Source organism: Montipora capricornis, chromosome 5 (genome assembly GCF_036669925.1).
Source record: "Montipora capricornis isolate CH-2021 chromosome 5, ASM3666992v2, whole genome shotgun sequence".
In the NCBI taxonomy this organism is placed as follows: Eukaryota; Metazoa; Cnidaria; class Anthozoa; order Scleractinia; family Acroporidae; genus Montipora; species Montipora capricornis.
In genome coordinates this window covers 8,383,241-8,405,536 of record NC_090887.1, presented here as the reverse complement: position 1 = coordinate 8,405,536, position 22,296 = coordinate 8,383,241, and the positions used below count along the sequence as shown (strand labels likewise).

Below are 22,296 nucleotides of genomic sequence, written 5' to 3'. Positions count from 1 at the left end.
TTATACACTGAAATTCATTCCTCAAATATTGGCTTGTTTAATGTCCATACTAAACTCCCTTATCTCTCATTTTTTTTCTCAAATTATGTCAAACTGCATTTTATTTAGTGTAAAACTGATGTGTCGGTTTCCCTCCGAAGGAACCATTTCTTTTGTAATTTCACCTAAATTGAATCTCTCTCTAATGCCCCTAAATTAAAATCACATTTTCTTCAAGATCGAATGTTTTTCTGAATTTGGCAAATATTTACGATTTTTACGACCACTCTATGTTTAATTATTTATTTGGCTTGTCAAGAGTGAAACACTGAGTCAAGTCTCTCGATAAACATAAAGAAGACAAAACTTCAGCGGACGTTAGGAACTAGGAACCTGACAAAGCGCGTCACCTTATTGCCTAGAAACATTTGCGAATTTCTTTCCAAATTATCGAATCCATAGAAACGGTGATGCTTGGTCAACATTTGGCTTTCTAAGTAGGACATCACCTAAACAAACCTAGCCAGTAAGGACGTTTTCCAGGTTACCAAAATTACGCCATTTTTACGAATTTATTCATATTTTTTCCTAATTTCAAAATAATTTTCCGTGCGCAGAATTTTCTACTCTCGCCTGAGGGAAATGGATGTCAAATTGCAGGCATGATTAGATATACTGTTCATGAAAAATGAAAAAGTCTTTTTCTACTGACAAGGAAAATAATTACAGATACTCGATATGTATTGGCCCTTTGGTCTCAGAAATTCACTGGTTTAAAATTCCTTATTTTTTTCAAATTTCCAGGTCACAGAATTTTGCTCGATCGGAATTGCTGATGCAATAAATTTCTGTTACATGAAGTCACGTTAAGAATCACGAATTAAAACAGCGCATGGAGTGGGGTGCTAAAACTGTAAGGTGGTACGTTTTATTTCGATTTATGCTTTTTAAACACCAGAGGAGGTATTTCTGGCAAATGATAACTCGTCCTTTGTGCTTTTAACTCACTGACCGCGCAAAATAAATCACCCTTGGCCTTGAAGATCGTTGGACACCGCAGTAAAATATCGCGAAACTATTGAAAAAGTCGGTACCGCCTGTTTCTCCTGAGTGATCCGAAGAAGTGTTATTAGCTATTTACAATGCTAAGTTTTATTGATGGGAATGGAAAACAGAATATTAGCTTCTAACCAAAATATTGGCCGTTTTAGTTGGCGCATTGTATAAGCGCTTAAAAAAAAAAAAAAAGTAGCGGCTAAGGGACTCGGACGCTCGTTACCATAGAAACCAGTCTCATGGCTTGACGTTGCCCCGGTTACCAGTCCCTTGGCCCAGTGTGCTTTCTCTGTCCTTCGTCATATCATTTCATTTTACTATCAATGTGTGAAGCTTTACCCAACGGAGCTCGCCCCAAGGAAGCTAGCACGGAATCTACCTTATCTCGTCTCTAAGTCATTATCTTTTGATTTTCCCAACGTGGTCTGTTTGCGAGGTAAATTTTCGAAAAATCTCGGTTGCTTTGGACGATGTCGTCATTTTCCGAACGTCTTGTTCGAAGGAACGGTTATTGCTCATGTGTTGCTTGAACACATTTAACGGATTTCTGTCTCTGTGTTATATTTCAGCCCTAGTCTCCATCCATATGGGCCTGTAGGAAAAAGAAACGCTTCAACTATGAACTGAAGGAGATAACTTGCTATTTTGAGGTGAGCATTTACGTGTCATATGATCTTTTTGTTCGCAGTCGCTGCCGAAGCAGCCAGCCACGTTGATGTTGCCCGGAATCTCTGTGGCCAAACCCAACACTTAAACGCAGTAATTCAAAGTCAGAGCGTAGTTCCTTGCATTAAATAAGGACACGAAGGGTCTATTGTTTGTGAAACTGAAACTCTTTTCATAGAAATGTCGCGAACACCCCGATATTTCCTCTTACCCACTTTTACGTCTCAACTCTTCAGCGTGGCTTACTGGTTATCGGCGAGGAAAATCAGGAGCTGTAGAAAGTCAAACACCAAGTTTTGATAAATTGTGATTAACTAGAAAGTCATGTCAATTTTTATTGTGTGAATACTGTTTGCAATGAGGATTCTTTTAGCACGTGTAGACACATTGTGCAGTGGGGCTCGTTCACAAAATATTGCTATGCGAAAAAATTCGATCGACTTTTGAAAACTCCCATTTTCAGTTTCGTTGTTGCGATGCGTTCATCGATCTCCCTGGACAAAACAGCAATTACTTAGCTTTATTTCTCTCGTGTCTTCGTTCCATTTTGGTGTCAAAATTACCGATGAGGCCCTTTGGGACTTAGTGTTGTTCTTAAAAGATATTTCATTCTTTTGTCGAATGATTGATCTGTTGTGCGGATTCATTGCGATAACTAGCATCAGACGACCCGAGAACAGGAAGATTTATTTTTTATCATATGTGGAGTAATTTACAGCGATTTCGGAAGACTTTCTTTATTTTCTTCCTCTTTTTGTGAAGCTTTTGTCTCGTAGATCGTAAAATTTCAATATATTATTAAATCTGTCGGCCGCATGGCGTTGCGATGTTATTGGTGACAACAGGTAGAACGCTTTGCGATATTTTGCTTGGAGATTTTGATTTTTTGCGTTGTGGAGCTCTATTAGCCTCGAAGAAATTAACAAACAGAAATGCACAGTCGAAGTGATTTATAACTTTTGGAGGCTTGTGCCCCCAGTGTTTTGTTCCATCGTTGAAAATGAAAAGAATATTTTAATATATGAATAAATCATGAATTTTGTTTTTGACGAGATGTATAAGAAGCTTCCCAAGATTGAACGAGTGTGTTTTGTAACGACCAAATTACCAACGACTATTGGCAAATCTACAGCAACATCTTGTTCCATATCTGTTGCGGAAAACACTCTCGAAAGGCTGAAGTCGGCGATGTTTTTGTAATTCGATCTACCATGGGGGTGTTTTTAAATTTCTCCTTACATGTAGCTTGTGGGTGAAGCCATTGTTTTGAATAGATTTTAAAAGGCTCGATGTGATATCGATCAATCATTTTCTTTGAAAACACGCAGCTCATATACTTCATTTCATTCACGACTCGCAGTTTTGTATTGCGTGCTGCCTATTTTTTACAACTTACACGAGCTTGTTCAAGCTTTTTCTAATTTCACCGCTTGGAAGCTGGGAGGCACAGATTAAATTTACTTTAAATTACAAATGCATGTAAAATTATTGGTTAGAAAATCCGATTTATTCTCCAACGATCTACACATTAAAACGGGTGTCGGAATTTTATTTAAAGTGCAACTTTTTAATAATATTTATTCTCCTTGTCGCCAAGATGCTATGAAATTCGCGATTTCCATATGTTCAGGAGATAAAACTAATCGATCGGTCATATTGGGCAACGATTTTTTGGCTGATTTTTTTCCTGATAAAAAATTCCCTTTGAAGAGGTGAGTGAATTTAGCTTTAATTTTTATTGACAAAGTCAACACGACTGCTTGGATTTTGAAAAAACATGTAGCAAGACCGATGTTGGAAAATAAATAGAACACACTTTGTTGGGTGATTGATGTCCTCGGAATTTAATAGCACAGCCAATCAGGACTGGGTTACACAATTAGTTTAAAAGTAAAGGACTAATTATTTTCAGCAGAAAGCATTTTTAATGCGATTAAATTAAGCTTAGCCAAAGCAAGGGTTTTGGTTGGGTACCTCCACAAATGAAATTGTCCAGTAATTTCCTTCAGAATCTAAGATGAGCCGATTACAAGAAGATTGTACTTTGCTTTTCTCGAAAAGAACGTGGCTGTTAAAAAAATTGTTGACAGCAAGATAATTTTTCTTAAAAATAATGTGGCAAAAAAGATTCGCTCTTGCTGTTTATTATCCCTATTTCTCTCAGTGTTTAATTAAGCTTCAGGGAGGTCAACATCTTTGGAATTATTCAAGTTTCTTTTGTAATCTTTTACAGTTTCTTATCTTTCTTATCTTATGTTAATGGTTTTTCTCATATGAATATAGATAGCAGGCAGATTTGAGGTTTTTTATTATAAATTTGAGTTGGTTTTGTTTTTGTTGCCATGGCATTGTTGCTATAGTGACAAGGCAGTAAAATCAAACCTAGTTGTGTGTGGCAGTTTTCAGAGAGAGATGTGTAATTCAGGTGGGAAAACCCAACCACCTGAAAAAGTCTTATCTAATAAATTTGTTATTTATTCAAGTTGTGCTGCATCCAGATGGAATGATAATTTTAAATGATATTAGTTGTTTTTGAGAAGGCAAGACCTAGAATACCCACAGAAAAATCTCTTAATATGGAAAAGGGAATTGTCAAAAGAAAATAGACATCAGGCCAGGGAAATTGAACATGGGTCAAACCAGCTGGTGGCTTGTGGCAATTCTCCAACACGCATTTCCTATGGCTCCCATGGTTTTGAAAATGAATTTTTGATATTTTTTCTGTTATTAACTTGAAATAAATAACTGTGTTACAAGCCTTTAGTTTTTGGGTATTTTAAAACCCCTCCCACCCCTGAAATAAAACACACTACCTGGCTACTTCATTAGTTCATATCCTATATCACAATTTTCACTAAACTGCCAGAGTGCTGTGGACTGTTTTTACTCTTACTGTACTCAAGAATGCTGGAAGGATATTTAAGATGCTGAAGAATTTTATAAAACTGTTATTGGTAGTGCCAGCTGTGCCTGTTTTCTTATAGAGTGCATGCAAGGGATATGGGAGTTACTAACGTAACAAAAACCAGATCTAGGCTTTAATTGGATTAAATCCCAATGATACAATGCAGATATTACACCCTACCTCTCCATTTGGGAGATTATCAGCGGCATTACCTGGTAACTATCACAAAACTACCAGGTACGCTGTAGTATAATTTTTCACCTAAATTGATAAAAAGCTTAAAACCCTTTCAGACGTTTAAAAGGGAAGATTTCTCAGTCTGCAAGGCAAGTATGCTCATAATTTAAGTCATTTGCATAATTTACGTAAGCAACTGAATTTATTTCCAAATATACAATATTTATTGTGACTTTGTTTAAATAGCTGTGTTATATGTAATTACATATTTTTTGACAGTCAGCACTAAGCCAAATGACTATTTGATGAGGACAAAGTTAAAATGATAAAACAGTGTAATCATTAATTTTAATGACCAAAGTTGTGGTCTGACATGTACACTGTACAGGGATTTTCAATGTGTTGGTAGCTTCCATCAGTTTAGAAAATTTAAGTGAATGTGTATTTTTTAACATGATGGTGTTAAAAGATTTTGGGGGTGCCTTTTATTTTTAATGAATGTTTAAAGAAGGATTTAATGTGGTTGCATGTACATGGGAAATCTGGATTTTGTCGCATTTGAATTGTGATATTGGCTGTCTCCCTTGACAGAGAGATAGACATTCCTCCTGGACAAATTATTATGGACAAATTGTATTTTCAAGGAAGAAGCTGCTTTTAGTTTGTGGCTAATTTGTTTTCTGTCACAAAGTGGACCTCTCAGTGGAAATTCTAACTTTGTAGTGGTACTGCAGAAGATTCCTGCATAAAATAATTATTTTGAAATTTAAGTATGTTTGCATAATCTCTTTGTTGCTATGGCACACCAGGAGCATGTGGCAAATGTCTTTCAGTGGTATTTGATTTGCTTTTGTGTTGTTAAGACATGTTGCCATGCTTCCATTTTGTTTTATACCTGGCTTCCATGAGAAGCCCAGAGGGCAATTTTAGCAGGTTGTCACCCTAGGAATGGCTTGTTGTTTATGAGAGCTTCGTAAAAAGATGCTTTGTCTGAAAAACGTAGCAATTATTTTCTTTTTGTGGCCAGCTTCTTTAGCCCTTTCGTTTTCGCGATTGATATGTTCTTCCTCCCAACTAGTACAATGGATTTCTCTGTTGGGTTGTCAAATTTGGTGGTTATATCAAGATCACAACTGTGAAGCTGATAATGTTCTTCATTCTCAATACCTGTCTGACTAACATTTCATTGAAGTTCTTAGGAGTATTTACATGCTGGTCACTCCTTAGAGTCACAAGGTTAAACCCCCAAAAACCCTATATCATGACGGGGTACTTTTTTATGGTGCCTTTTTATTTAGGTGAGAAGTGGATTTAATGAAATCTGATCAAGAAACTGTAACAGTATGCTGAAACTTCCTTTGAAAGTAAAGCATTTGGGAATAGAACATTATCTCCAAACTATGCAATCTTCATATATTTTTTTAAAGAAATCCAGATGTGTTTTGTAGAATATTATTTCTTTTGATATGTTCAGAATAGATGTGGCAGGTCTTTGTCCTTGTTTAGGAAAATAGTGTAATTTTATTTATGTTGATAGCCTGTCTCCAAGAGATCTGCCGTGAGAAAAACCTACAGTGGTTTGATCCTATTTGATATTATGGACCTCTAGAATGGAGGATGGGGACAACTGCAAGTATGAGTTTTCCATTCTGAGCATGTGCACTTTGAAAAATGTTAGCCTCCAAACCTCATGCGCATGTTTAATAAGGAAAACTCATGTACTGTCTGGTAGTCTTCCTTGTCCTCCGATGTAAATGTCCTTTATTGTTTCAGAATGGACGAGTTATGCAATACGATAAGATGTTGCTTGTCACCTTAGAATTTGTTACTGGTTCAGATTTATAAGTGTAGTGAGTCAGAATAGGAAAGGCTTCCTGCCTGAAACAAAAATTGCATATTCTATAGTTTTCGCTCTGTTTGTCATGGTAATGCCCCTATTTGTTATCTTTGTCATCTACTGTAGCTTTCTCTCACATAAGTAATTTTATATTAAAATTCTATGTCTGCAAAGTGCAATTATATGTTTTCAGCAAAAGCTCTTTTCAAGTGCCAGTTGGTGTGCATGAATATCAGTAAAGAAAATAATGGATGAAGAAAAGAATTTCAGAAATGAACTTGACAGTTAAAAAACATTTAAACTTCCTTTTCAGCTAAACAAAAGTGAGAGGTTTCTGGACGATTTTCTTGAAGTAGTTTAGACTAGCTGCCTTTGTTAATTTCAATTAAGAGGTGAATGACGTGTCTTAAGAGCACATTCTGCAGCAATTGAGTGGCCTTTAACTGGTTTTGTAATAGTTGTAGCATCGTTCAAAGAGATTGATAGATACCATGGATGTACCTTAAAGGCACAGGCAGGCTGGTTTGAATTTTTTACTTTTTTCTCTCTCTTCCACAGTGCAATAGTGAAGTTTTATTTTCAAACATGCTACAACGCCATGGCAAAAGTGTAGCATGTTTATGTTTCGTGCTGTGATTCAAATTATGTAACTATTGTAAGAGGACTCGTCTTGCAAACTTAATTTGTCTTTGTCTAAACAATTTTTCCTTTGTGTTAGCCTTTGGTAGCATCATGCTCCATTTTCAAATTAGCAAGTTTTTGCATGGCTTCATCCTGGAGAAATGTAATACTGTTTTGTTGATGAAATCCGCTTACTGGGGTTTTAAAATCTGGATCAAGGGTATTGATTACAAAAACATCAGATTTTGATTAATGTCTTTCCACATGATAGAGCCTCTTGTGGAATTGTTCTGTTGCTTAATTAACCACCTGGGTATGAATTTAATGTGTTTCTTGAATTTAAACATTGCTACTACATAATGCAAAGTTGGTTTGCTGGAACTGTGATGTGAAAATGTGATCAGAGCGGTCTGATCTGTCTTGTGTCATGTTTCTGTGATATAATTCTGGTAAAAATAGACAACAAATTACATGCGCATCTCACAAAGAATAATACTTGCAGTATAAATTCCTCCTTTTTGTTAAGAAACATTTCTGTTGTTTTCGTGATCTTTTTGTTCGTGGATTAATGAGCTTTTGGAATATCATCAAATGAGAAATTAAATGTGACCTTCTGTTGGTGTTAATTGTATCTCAAAGTTCATGTATATGATATTCTGTATGCTTAACGTTCAAAATAATTTCGTGAAGGCGTTGTTTTCCTTCTATTATTGCTAAAAGGGTAGGTTGGTCATTTCATGTATGAAGCTTGGTTTGTGAAGATAAAGCAGATGTTTTCACCATTAACAAAGACTGCTATCCATATCACTTGGTGGGTGTGCAATAACAACATTGTTGACCTCCCATCCTTCTTTAATTAAGTTATCCATGGCCTACAAGACTACTTTGTATTTGGTTACAGTTGCCATGGTGTAGTAGTAATCAAAGATTATGGAGTGCATTTGATACCAATTTGTGGTAAAACAGACAAGTGTGGACCTGTTTTGGACCTGTCTCAATCCCAGTCCCTCTCTCCCATGATGTCATTCACGGAAAAGTCTAAGAATGACTAAGAATAAAAGTCTAACAAAATTTTAAAGGGGCCCTCAGAGCTAAACGCTGAGAACTTAGGAGGCCAACATATGAAGTGAAAGGTGTTGCTGTGAAAAATTAAGGCGCCCAGAGCTATTCTTTGGGAGCCCCAGGCTACCGGGCTCCTGTTAGGCAACAGCCTTGTCATTCACCCCTTCAAAATCTGCCGGGATGCCAAATGTGTGTATCAAGATTGGTTGGTGGGTCAGTTGTTTGTCCCAAAAAATCTTGATATCTTTTAATTGTTGAATACAAATTATGATTATGCTTAGTGTTGTTTTAACAGGAGGGTAGTTAAATTGTGTGACACAGAAGTGCTGGGGAGGGGAGACACAGTATCTGTAAGTGACCATCATCAAGCACCATCTCCTTGTAACTTGCGACAGCAAGATATTTGTATTTGTTAATTATATCTCTATTCTTTTTGTGGTCTCCTTTGACTGAAGTTCCCAACCCACCATGCACTAGTGGTGATCTCCAGTGCTTCATATCCATAACTTTGGTGTAAAGGAAGTAATTCTGTGTGTTAATTAATACAGATCATTATTTTGTCAATTTTGGCGAAATTTGGTTTCTTTTAAACATAATTTTTTTTGCCAAATTGCAAAATTTAAGTCTCACGAAATATGCCTTTTCAATAATTATTTGCAGTAAGTTCCCTCAAAAATAAGTGCAAATTGTGAGGTAATTATTTTATCCTTTGATATGGGTAGTACATGAACTGAGAGCGCTGAACACTCGGTATGCCTCGTTCTGCAAAATACCTTTGCCTTGGGCTTAATTAAACCTATGTAGTTGTAAAAACACTATAATATCAAAATATGGAATATTATAATTTCTATTTTATTTAGCCCTTGTTTCGGTGCTTCTGAATTTATGAGTCCCTTTGTCAAAGCAACAATGTCTTCTTTGAATAAAATTAAATAACGTAATATGTCAGCCGCTTTGAATTAAAGATTGTATATTCGTAACACATACCGTAAATATTTTTAAGCCTCAAGTTTCCTCTTGGTAGAACAAAGTTTGTTTTAAAAATTGTTCAGATTGTCCCATAGTACATGCATTGTATTGCATGATTTTGAAGTTGAGTAAAATAAAGTGTGCGAGTTTTTGTTGTCAGCTGCAGTCAAATTTTGGGAGAGTGCTTTTGCAAAAAGTTGTTTTGGGTCACATAAAAATTCAAGAAAAATGAACATCAACAGGTCCAAATGCCTTTCTAATTTGTCATACTTGTGACCTGCGAAAATTGTTTGGTCGAGGTTATATGCACAGTCAGTGTGATCCAAATTTGCTACCATAATTGTGCAAAAACAAAATTGACATTCAATGATTGTTATGCAAAAAGCCTGTTAATTAATAATAACTTGTACACACACAACTTGCATGTTCTTTGCCTTTTTGAGTCATTACCAGGTGGTGGTTACTACATTGTCATGCATTGTTATGAACACATCTGTTTGCTGAAAATTACCTTGTCAAATAACAGTATGAAATTTGGAACTGTCAATGTTTTTCTCTTGGGTAACTACACAATTATCATAATGGTATTTATGCCTTTTTGCGAGAGAAAGATCATGCTTAAAAAAATAGTTAGCTGTAAAAGAAATTTGAAGATTGCAGCTAAGTCTTTGACGATAAAACTTTGCACTCTTTTTCAATTGCATTCAAGAAATGCAAGGCATAAACCGTGAACACCTGCAGATAAGCCGCACCCTAAATTTAGGAGCTCAAATTTTGGAAAAAATGTTTTTTTGAAAGAAATCAAAAGAAATCCACAGTCACGTCTTTAGAAGTCTTCTTCATCCACTGTTCATTGAAGCTAAACTCACTACGGTATTAACATATTGGAACGGAAAATACTTTTACAGCCTTACCCACAATTTTAACACTTTAATATATTATAATGAACATCTTTTCTACCAAGTTTTACATATGATTGATCTTTTTGTGATATTTGTTGACAGGAATTTCTTCATTCAACACAGTTTTTCCATAAAATTAATTTTTGCATTACAACAAGAACGGAATGTTTGTAGCTTATTAACCCAACATTAGATTGGACATGAAGATTTAAACCTGGACACCAGAAGAAGCCTTTTTAAAACGTTCCCGCAGATAAGCCACACCCCTGATTTCTAGCGACGATTTCGGGGAAAAAGGTGTGTCTTATCTGCAGGTGTTTACGGTGGTTTCTTTAGTTCCTTTTTTAAAATATGAAGTAGTTGGTGAAAAAAGTTGCGTTTCTGTTAAGTCTTCTAAAATTTTTGTGGGTAGTGCACTGTTATTGTCATCGGCACTGTCTGAGTAAGTGAGTGATTAAGTGTAAGATGGTAGGCCTGCAGCACGTGCGTGGGTTACGAAACCAATTTAGGATTTTCTTGAATTTCAACAATAATTATTGTTGTCCATTGTACAGTTATTCTGTTTGCGGCCGACTTGTCACCTCTTTTCATTTCTTTAACATTGGTGGCATTCTTGCCTAGAGTGCTTGTGGGCTTTGTGAGTCAACACCCGCTTAGCCTAACTGTACCGTTTGGGGATTCTAATTTGCTATTCCTCCAAATACAGAAATAAAAGGATATTTGAAAAATGCCTTTAACAACCAAAATACAAAAATTACAAAAAAGAAATTAAGCATAAAGAGAAGGAAGTTTAAAAAGATAAGATTTCTGTGTCACAGGGATTTTGCGGTGGTCTCCCATCCAAGAACTTACTCCATCCGAACGGACTTACGTCTGTAACTTCAGTGAAAACGAGCACCAAATTATGTAAATGCTAAGGTGATTGGACGACAAAATAAATCGGAAAAGGAAGTCGCAATCAGGCCTAGAGCCTGTGAACTTTGTGAATCAATGGGCTTAACTTCAGTGGATACTATTGCACCAATGTATACAAAATCGGTTATGTAAATGCTAATGCCAAAACGACAGCAACATTGGACAACAAAATAAATCGCGAAAAAGAAAATTAAAAATATAATGGGTACATTGTAATCAGGCCTCACAGGCTTTGTGAGTCAACACCCGCTTAGTACAGCTCTGTATGGGGACTCCATCGCCAGTCATCAAAAATGTGGAAAGAATAAAAACAGAAAAGCCTTTATCAACCAAATGCAAGAAAGCAATCAAGTTAAAAAAGGTTTCCCAATGGTCTCCCATCCAGGTACCAACCCTATCTGATAGGGATTACTTAAAAACATCAAACTGTTCGTAATCGGAACGCAAAAATTACAACAAAATTGGATAACACAATAAACAGTAAAAGAAAATTAAATTTGCAAAAATGATTACTGGAGAATACCAGCCTCCTGCACTATCCACATAAACACAATGGATGCCTATTTTTCCTTAAAATTAGCAGAACTATAATTATTGCTTTTACAGGTGTGAAAAAATGGTTTTTTACAAGAAATAATTTTATCTAAAGTTGTTTTTGTTCATTCTATACAAATGAAAGGAATAGCTCCAAAGCTTACTGAAAATTGTGTCATTTGAAAGAATTTCAAGGATCATAAGTTAAAGCTGTTGTCTTTATTGCAGGTTCACAATGCCACCAATCCGTAAGACAGACATGGATAGACCAAAGACAAACTCAAAGCCCTATCTTAGTAAATCTTTGGGTGGTGCAAGCTTAAAGACATCCTTTGATGAAAGCACAAAAGTTAACTTAAGCTCAAGTTGTTTTGGTGCCATCCGAACAGAAAAAGGTGATCCAGATGATGATCTAACAAGCCTTAATTGGCTTCAAAACAATGATATTTTGAAAGGCTTTGAAGTGTCGGCCACAGTACCCCCGGTGTCCCCAACAAGGGATGTTAACGGAGATATCTTTGACACCCCTCCTAGAGAGGGCCAGGCAAAAGGACCAGTCTCTACGGACGCATTGACAAATAAACGGAAGAGCCCTTCAAAGCCACCTTATTCATTTTCATCGCTCATTTTCATGGCCATTGAGGAAGCGCCCATGAAGAGATTGCCGGTGAAGGACATTTACAGTTGGATTATGGAACATTTTCCATACTTTCGGGATGCGAGACTTGGTTGGAAGAACTCTGTGCGACACAACCTGTCTTTGAACAAGTGTTTTAAGAAAGTTGATAAGGATAAAGGGCAGGTAAGCTGCAAATTAGAGCATCAGTATTGTTCCAAGTTTATTCTAGACAAGGAGGCAATCACCTAACGACAGCACCACAGGAAAGAGCTGCTTGGTTTCTTTCATTCCAATATTGTCGCTTTAAGAGTGTAGTTTAGACTTGAATGCTGTTAGAACCATATGGTACTCAGTGTATTGATAAATTATAGTGCTACGGGAGTGTGCTGGCCAGGAGCTTTCACTTGAATGGCCACACTTGAGGATTACATCTGCAGACTCAAAAGTTATAACCTCCTTGTACAGCATAATAAACAGAGCCACAGGGAAGTTCTTTTCAGTAGGTTTGGAACACTTCAGAATTATTAAAATTTTTCATGCACAGACTTAAAAGTAAATTAACCACCTTCGTTTGCATAATAAAGGTCACCACAGGGAAGTACAGCAGCCTTCATTTGAATGGTCACAAATTAGGATTTCACCTACAGATTCAAAAGCAAGAACCACCTTGTACAGCATAATAAATAGCACCACAGGATAGTACTGCTCAGTAGCTTTCATTTGAATGGTACTGAAGGTTGCACTTTAGAATAATTTCATCCACAGACTCAAAGGCAAAAACCATCTTGTAGAGGATAATAGACAGAACCACTAGAAAAAGGACTGGTCAGGAGGTTTTATTTCAATAGTCGCACTTATCCACAGAGTTAATATTTAGAACCACATTGTACAGCATAATAAACAGCACCACAGGAAAGTATTGCTCATTATCTTTCATTTGAATGGTCACACTTCAGGATTTCATCCACCGACTCAAAAGTTAGTACCACCTTGTACAGCATAATAAACAGCACCACTGGAAAGTACTGCTCAATTGCCCGTATTAGAAAATAGCATAAATTATAGGGACCTTTAGATTCTAGGACGAGGATGAGAATGAGGACGAGTTTTGACTGTTTGTTTTTAGCGAAAATACTGAGAAATTTATAACCCGTATGATTAATCTTACTCTTTGTTAGCAGTATAGGTTGCTCAGTTATTCTTATTGCTGTTACCTGGGCCTCTTTGCTGATCAAAAAATGCCAAAACTGCTTCCCTGTTGTTGACTTGTTTTGACACTATGACATTTTTGCAAAACCTCTTACTAAAATGACGACGGTAACACGTTTTTCCCGCCAAAATGACACTGGTTTGCGCGCGCTCACTTTTGTTCTATGAGAAAATTTGGTACTCGTAGTCGTTCTCGTCCTAGAATCTGAAGGTCTCTATTACTCTTTGTTTGTCCACCCAAATTATAAATAAACATTGTTTCCAGTTTCTCTAGGGACTTAGAGAAATTAAAAAACATTTCTTATGCAAAATTTGGGAAACAAACAAAGAGTATTGTGTTATGATGGAGTTACCCACAGACATCATGCATAAACGAACGTCATCAAAGGAAAAATCTTCAGATTAGATTGTCTTGTATTCTAATTCGGCAATAGTTTTATCCTCAGAATATTGGCAAAGGATCATTGTGGACAGTTGATCCTGATTACAGACCGAATCTCTTGCAAGCGCTGAGAAAGACACCGTCGTTGCACCCGTATCATCATATGTTAACTACACCACCACCTTCACCAAAGAGTTTAGGAGCTGATGGTTTGCCTGGGATTAACACTGGTGAGCGAAACAGTGCTGTGCTTTAATAGAGCACTTTTGAAATGACTGTGGAAAGTAGTTATGTGATTGGTTTAAAAATCTTATGCCAGTTTATCAACCAATTATACAAAACCAAAGCCAATCGTGACTGGTACTCGTGACTTTTCTACACTTTGAGCTGGTTACTCACAGATTGCTTCAAATTTGGATTGGTTCATTGCACTGTTTGCATCTGCTGTGATTGGTCAAAGTAATTAGCATCATATTTGTTTTACGACACTTTGTCGAAAACCACTGTGCGTGTAATGTGCTACCGTAAATTGAAAAAATTCATTGTAATATTTACGCTATGAGTGTTAAACCGACGCTCATTGTTCAATCTACAGGACTCAAATTGTGACCAATACAGTCGCATGTGTGACTGAAATTTTTCTATTTGCGACTAAAAATAATATCTCAGAGGAGTTGCAAATTTGCGGCTAGTTTGTACCTTCGCTATTATGAAATAAAAGGGTTAGCAGTTTCAAAACACTTTGCTGCTAGTTGTGCTAAAGGAAATAAAGAAATAAGAAAAAATGTACTGTAATATAGCTGCATTGTTTCAAGCACAATGCCATTCACTCAATAATCTGCAATTTTCGGCGGTTTCTTTAAAGACATGTATTGAAGGCTTGCATTTTGCTTTGTTAATCCCGGCCCACTGGCGACACAGTACAGTACGAGCCCTGAATCGGATTCACTTTCTGCAAAAGTGTTCTTGTACTTAGCTGCTCTGCATTTCCTATCACACCATTTTGTTCTTTTAACTTAGCTGAACATCTGAAATTTGCATAAGTATTCTGTTGACCTTTGGCAATGGAGACAGAATGACCAATAAACATCAGGTTCCAGTTGTTCAAAGGGTGGATAGCACTATCCACCAGATAAATCACTATCCATTGGATAGTGCAATTGCGTTCACTGGACAGTGATTTATCCGGTGTGGATAGCGCTATCCACCTTTTGAACAACCGAGGCCTGGGATTTAGGTTGACTGCTTATATTAGTTTCCATGGAAACCAGCTAGTGATGAAGAAACTGGGGCTAGGGTTTTTTAGCTGTTTTTATGTTACTGTGTATTACAATGATTATTAATGGTTTAGTCGGATGCTCTAACCACTGAGCTACTGGAGACTCTATGGTGAGCAGCGTCGAAATGTGGGTTTTGACTCGAGCTGCATCGCGCAGCTACAGAGTCAAAAAACGGCAGCATAGCTCATAACTGCATCATGCAGTCACATTAAAGCATATCTGCGATGCGGTCAACCAACCACCCAAGTGAGCAAATGATCGCATATCGTAGATATCGTAGATATGCTTTAAGGTGACTGCGTGATGCAGTTATGAGCTATGCTGCCGTTATTTTACTCTGTAGCTGCGTGATGCAGCTCCAGTCAAAACCCACATTTCGACCTTGCTCACCATAGAGTCTCCAGTAGCTCAGTGGTTAGAGCATCCGACTAGATCACGGAGAGTCGTGGGTTTGAATCCCATCTGGGGCTCGGATTTTTTCTGAGTTTCCAGTGGGTTCTATTGTCACCATTTCATTTACTCTGTATATCATTCTCACATTTAATAATAATAATAATAATAATAATAATAATAATAATAATAATAATAATAATATTAATAATTTTAGGTAAAATAGAGGTGGATCCTGATGCTGAAGCCGAGGCTGTGGCAACGATCTGTATGATAAGCACACCACCTGCATTGAGAGTTGCTGAAAGTGAGTACATGTAGTTCCGGCAATGATACAACATTGCCAGAGAATTTAATTTAGTTATATATGAAAGACACCTATTTGTCATTGTAATAATGCTTTGAACCCAGGAGTCATGTAAGCAAGGGAAGTATGATCATTCGGGTGAGTGTAGTCCTGAAAAGGGATGTTCAGGATGTCATTCATTGATAACCTGAGCGGAAGTTAGCTTCAGAGTCAAGCGAAGATGAAGATGACTTCCGCTCAGGTTGAAGATGTATTTCGCTCAGGTTGTCGAAACGTCAGTTAGCCTGCTTGCAGGCGGTAGATGTTGTTTTTGCCGCGAAACTCCACTCTTCCCACTCCACATTAGGGACCTTTAGATTCTAGGACGAGGACGAGAGCGAGGACGAGTTTTGACTGTTTGTTTTTAGCGAAAATACTGAGAAGATTTATAACCCGTACGATTAATCTTACTCTTTGTTAGCAGTATAGGTTGCTCAGTTATTCTTAGTGCTGTTACCTGGGCCTTTTTGCTGATCAAAAAATGCCAGAGCTGCTACCGTCTTGTTGACTTGTTTTGACACGACGACATCTTTGCAAAACCTCGTACTAAAATGACGACGGCAACGCGTTTTTCCCGCCGAAATGACGCTGGTTTGCACGTGCTCACTGTTGTTCTATGAGAAAATTTGGTGCTCGTAGTCGTTCTCGTCCTAGAATCTAAAGCTCTCTATTGTCGTCCGGCCCAGACCTATCCCACGCTGTTCCAATATAGGCGTCTGATACTGTACGTATTTCATGGGCGACAACAACATCAACCTCCTGCAAGCAGGCTAAACGTCACCCGGATGATCGTAATTATCTTGACTGGGAAAGTAACGTGTGAAGAGTTTTGATCATTCTAAGTTATGAATGTTACTAAAGCAGTTGCAAAAGGAGAGCCAGAAAAAATCAGACTTTCGTCGAATGGTCGTCAATCCAAATTCTGTTCAAAGATGCTGATTGGTAGGTTATGTCATGCATCAATTGATTTCGTTTGATTGATGGCGCTTGAAGATGAGATTTCGCGGAATTATGAAAATTGATGATCTAAAATATTTGCATTTTGAATGGTGTTGTTTCCACTGATCCATGATTTTTTCCTTTGATTCATGGCCCGTGTGCTCCACGCTTGGGCCATAAGTCAACGGAAAATACTTGGTCAGTAACTTACAGTACGGAACTCAAACTTGGTTAGTAAGCGGTATGTATCACAGTGCAGCGATTACGTACTCGCAGATTTTAGCTACTTGAAGTTGCAGTACTATAAAATCCGATGCTAAAGATCATTGTTCTTTTCTGTGTATGTTAAAATAAGATTTGTTTTCTCTATTAGTGGTTCGCTGCCAGTCGTGCCCTCCTTCCGAAACTGACCGAGAGGAGCTGTTGGTTAAAAGAGCGAAAGAATTTTACTATAGACACAGACGTTCGTTTTCTGGGGCCGTGTCTATGGCAAAATACAAGAGCCCTTCACTTTTGATAGATTCTCAAAAAAGGTAAGTCAGGATTGTTTGAGTGAAGTTGGAATCTTTGCCGTTGAGAAATGTGGTCATTCATAAACAAAGTTCACTTGGAATTTATGTTGGCTGCTAGTCAAAGGGTAGTTGCTTATTTCGTATGTGCAGTGCTATTGCTTCGCCCTCTCTCACGGATTTTCATTGCTCTGCGTTGATGCTTTTTTTGTATGTCTTACCTTCGCTCCACTTGAGGTCACATGTGATACAATCTTGTTCCCAGAGCCTCCGTTCTCTTGTCCAGCGGACCGGGAAGCCCTGGGATAATCCAAAACTGGAACCAGTACTGGTTCCGGTTAAATAACTGCGCGTGCGTGAATGCGTGGAAAGTCAAACTTTTAGAAATATGGCTTCTTCCTCTAAAGTGGAACACTTCCACAAGGCAGTGGACTACGCTCTCGAGAGGTTAGGGAAAGCTAAAAATCTCCCCAAAGGAAGTCCAGTATGAGGCTTTAAAGAAAAAAAGTGTACAATTCAAAGGATACAGTCTCCGCTGTTGCAAACAATTTTTCCCGCGACGACACGTTGAGGGTTGGCGCATAAAACTCCGCAAACAATTTTCAATTTTCCCTCGAAAACTAACATCCGGTAAAATTGGCAGAAAATGAAACCGTTTTTCAACAGCCAATCAAATATGGCCTTTTTTGGATTTGACCAAAGTCTCTCGTTCCCGACCGCTGGTCAAGGGAACGATGACTCTGGGAACGAGACTCCATGTGATAAGGTTAACTTATTCCACTGCGATTCCAATGATTTCAGTATGACATCTGCGGAGTTTAAAAAAACAACATGCGCACGTCGGGATAAAGACAAGCAAACATTAAAAATATAAGAGACTTTAAATGCAGTAGAAGAAGATTACGCGCTTGTTGTAATCCAGATATATTCGCATGCATTTTTTTAGAAAATAGCCAATGAGGTGACAAGCAGGGCCAGCAAATGGCAAGAGGTAACCATGGCAACTTCGGCACCTGTTACACCGACGACTGGCTTACATGTAGATGGTTTTCAACCACGTGATGAAACGGCCACGTGCGTGCACAAAACAGTAGCAAATGATGACTCCTGTTTTTAATTATAACAGAGTCAAATTCCCAAAAGACCTTTTTCTATATTGTTCTTTGCACCAACACGGCTGCTGTGACGTCAGGTGAAAACCATCTATGGGAGACTCTGCCTTGATGTTTTGTTAGTGAGAAGTTAAAACACTGATATTTCAGTCGTAATTGGATTCTAACGACTGTGAATGGCTCATACTTTTGCAGATATCACAAGAGAAGCAGTTTGTCGTCATCTCTTAACAAGATCGACTCTGTGCGAATGAAACAAAACATCTCTCCCGACTCCTCCCTGGACGGGGAGTTTGAATTTGATCATCATGTCGACTCGGACGAGGACGACGATAGCGAGATTGAAGAGACTATGAAAAGAGTCGTGAAGGATGAACTTAGCGACAGCGGTTATGGCCAAGGTATTGAAGACGAGATAGACAGGAAAAAAGGGGGGAAAAGTGACAAAACGGTGCCACGTCACAGGCGAGGACGTCGCGATAGTACTACGGAGAAATTAAACGCTATTGCAGGGGCCGATGCTCTACTGGAGCTTGCAAACTCGGCTTTTATTCCTTCACCAAGGCCTTCATCAACTTCTACGAGCCCAGTTCCGCAATGTTCCACAACCATGGTAAGCTAGCAAATACCACACACTAGCATGGAAAAGTGCATAGTGCGTGTCTCTGGTCCCCGCACTAGCGTAGCCGGGATTGGCCGCTTGATTTTAGTAATGGGCATATTGCATCACTGAAAATTAAGGGAGGATTGTGTTCGATACATTTTTCGATTCTAGGAACTGCTAGTTGCATCACAACTTGCCATGCGTCAAATCTCGAATTAGCTTCGCTCTGGAGGCAATTTATGTAGGCCCCGAACAGCTGACAATTAATGTTCAATTTTTTACATGTTGATCTCAGACAGCAACAAAGCGGCTTTTCAATTAAGTGTCGAAATCTCGCGATTGCCACAGTTTGACGTCACAACTAGGCTGAAAAATCGCGCGAATTCTCAGCCAATCAGGCAAAGGCGTTCAGAGATGACTGGATTACAGGTGTTTGCGCTGTGTTGTGATTGGCACATTTGAATGCCACTGCCATATTTGGTGAAGTAAGTACTTGAACTCCAGTTTACGTCACTCAAGTGAAAATCGCTCCATGAAGAAAGTCAAAAGATCAACACATTGAGAATTACAGTTCAGGCAAGTTAGCTTTTTACACGTTCCTCAAGAATGAAAATCGCTCTATCCAGGGAAAGAAAAATTATAATAGTACAACGTCAGTTACTCTGAGAGTTTTTATGATGATATTTCTTCCTTAAAACATACTTTAAAATGGAATTTGGAATTAGGGAAGATACATCCTGTATTTGGCGTTTTGCTCCGACTCGTGCGAAACCTTTGGGCTATGAGCAATTACAAGGATTAGTTTCGGTTCTTGTGCTCCCCTTTGATTATTCCATAAATTCCAAAACCTGAATATAATAATTATTGCGTTATTATCCTCAGGTTTTATATTTAATTTAGAGAAGTCAAGTAGCTTCATGACTAAAGCGTAGAAACTCACATTTATTTTCTTATCTTTTTCAAACGGGGAAAGTATGAACAGAAAATCGCAAGAAATCGAATACAATACGGAATTTAATTTAAGGGTGCAAGTGATGTTTTGAAAACCTTGGCTGTGTCCAAATTGCACGAAAAGATGTTTTTTTTTTAATTATACACTCAACAAAATTCCTTTTCTTTTCTTCGAGCTTTTTGGTTAAAACCGTGATCTTTGGGCCAACCGTTAAAAACACTCTCATTTAATATTGAGTTTTCGTGTTTCGGTTTCGCGTGGTCTCCATTGCAACTGAATTTAATTCTGCTGCGTTTGCCCTATCATAGTTGAGTAATTTTGTTGAGAGTGTTTCGTAAACATGCATGGCAAGTTTAAGATACAGTTTCTTTGAGGATCTCTATAGGAATCTATAGGTTTCCTGATCCATGACCCAGAATTTATCGTAATCGTTGGGTCTTTGATTTTTAACTGAGGAAAGGTTAATACTAGGAGCCTACAACTCCAATTCTTTGATTGCACTCACGTGATAAGACGGCCATGTTGTTGCGAAAACAATAGAGAAACGTAGCTCAAGTTTTGCATAATAAGAGTCAAATTCCCAACAGACTTTTTCGCTATTGTTCAACATGGCCGCGGTGGCGTCGGATGCAGTCAAAGAATAGTAGGTCGATGTCACAACATTTTCAAAGATCAAGCTATTTTAGACGAGTTCTTAAATAAGATTTGGCCTGTACGAGTGACTATTCTCAATCCCATGGGTAGTAACTTCTCATGCAAGACATGTGATTCGCTGGAAAGGTCTGGTTTCGCGGGAAAATCAGTCTAAAAATAACTCGGTCTGTAAAAACGCCGTTCTACAAATACAATGAAGTTGTACGTTCCTTGTAATGGGCTCCTCTTAACACTTAAAACGCTTACGATGTTTCGAGCAATTTGGCCATGGATATCAAAAGCGAATGAAAAGAAATGCACCGCTCCAAGATGTTAAAGCAAACTGCTGACGAAAATCCCATGTACGATGTTTAATAATCAAATTTAGAACGAAGTTAAATACAAAAAAAAAAATGGAAAATGAAATGGACCTTACAACGCGCCTTGAATCACAAGAGTATTTCAAAGTAGACCGAAAAAAAAAAATACAAAAAATTCTTTTTTTAGTATAATGAAAAGAACAAATTGATAATTTGGATCTGAAAATTAATCAACATGTTTTCCTTCGCAGGAAATAAGCTGTACATCTTTTTTTCAGGTTAATTATGATATTATTTAATAAGGCATAAGTTAATGATTCAGGATGGGAATGGCTTACCAATTTAACTCCCAAAGAAACATCTTGATATTGAAATGTCGAGGAATTGTAGTTCGTGGAAGGGTAAAATTCAAATTGAAAATGCTTTCGAATTCTTTGTCAATGACGGAAGCGATTGGGGCAACTATTATATCAAGTGATCAAAATATGAATTCTTCTCAATTGCACAACACATTTCTTTAGTTACGTTAGAACTTAGAGCTTCATCAGGAAACCTTACTTGTCTGCTTTTAATTAATGGCACTTGTTAGGGGTAGCATTCTTCGGTCTATATAAATAGTCGGGAATTAATTTTTTAGAAGACTCAGGGCTCTACCTTAAGGCTTTTTTGGGTTATGTTTGGAGGCAATGTCACAAATTGTTGAGTCTTGCTGAGTCATTGACGATAAAATCTCGCGCCACTGGTCTTAGGCGTTTTCACTTTATTGGGTCGTGGGCGATTTCACACGATGAGATAGCAGGAAATGGTCGCAGATGTTTTGAAAAATTAAGGAGCTGCTTTGTAGTTGGAAACTCGAACTAAAATTAATATCAAACGTTGCGTTTTAATTAAAAAAAAAAAAATTCTGTGCCCGCTTAGAAATGTTTGTTTGCGTTCGAAAAACGAAATCACTACATTTGCTGCCCCAAGACTTCATGATCGCGTTGTCATTCGCAGTTCTTAGTTAAAGAATTATTTTTGGGAGTCTATTTTGATAATTGCATCGAAACTGTCTTAGAATCATAGACAGCTGTTATTCATTTTTTTCCATACGTAATGGACTTTAAAGCCCTGGCTACACATTGTAACATTGTTAGAAGAACGCTTCTAACAATGTTGGATACGTATATACAACATTGTTGGAAACACGTCACTTTAGTCGCGCAACGTTTTGAAGGCGTATGTCTTGTTTGTGTTTTGGAGACTAGGCCATTAAAACTTTGATTGGTCTTTGCAATACAACATTGTTGAAAGGGTGGCTACACGCCTCAACATTTGTTGTATGTTGGAGAAAATGTTTGATCGAAATCAAAACATTCTTCATTCATCAAGCATGCGT

The 22,296-nt window shown here is 37.7% G+C and overlaps 1 protein-coding gene across 2 annotated transcripts; it reads left to right on the top strand.

Annotated features, from left to right (window-relative positions):
* The first annotated feature begins 1,329 nt into the window (after positions 1-1,329).
* Positions 1,330-21,093, top strand: LOC138049377 (forkhead box protein N3-like). 2 transcript variants are annotated; one of them, XM_068895627.1, is made up of 7 exons: positions 1,330-1,471; positions 1,605-1,685; positions 11,852-12,425; positions 13,898-14,063; positions 15,721-15,810; positions 17,162-17,321; positions 18,605-21,093. In XM_068895627.1, exons 3-7 carry the CDS (start codon positions 11,859-11,861, stop codon positions 19,029-19,031), a joined length of 1,410 nt encoding a protein of 469 aa, XP_068751728.1. In that variant the 5' UTR covers positions 1,330-1,471; positions 1,605-1,685; positions 11,852-11,858; the 3' UTR covers positions 19,032-21,093. The 2 variants fall into 2 exon arrangements, with proteins under 2 accessions (XP_068751728.1, XP_068751727.1); XM_068895626.1 differs by having other exon boundaries at positions 13,886-14,063.
* Positions 21,094-22,296: the final 1,203 nt, after the last annotated feature.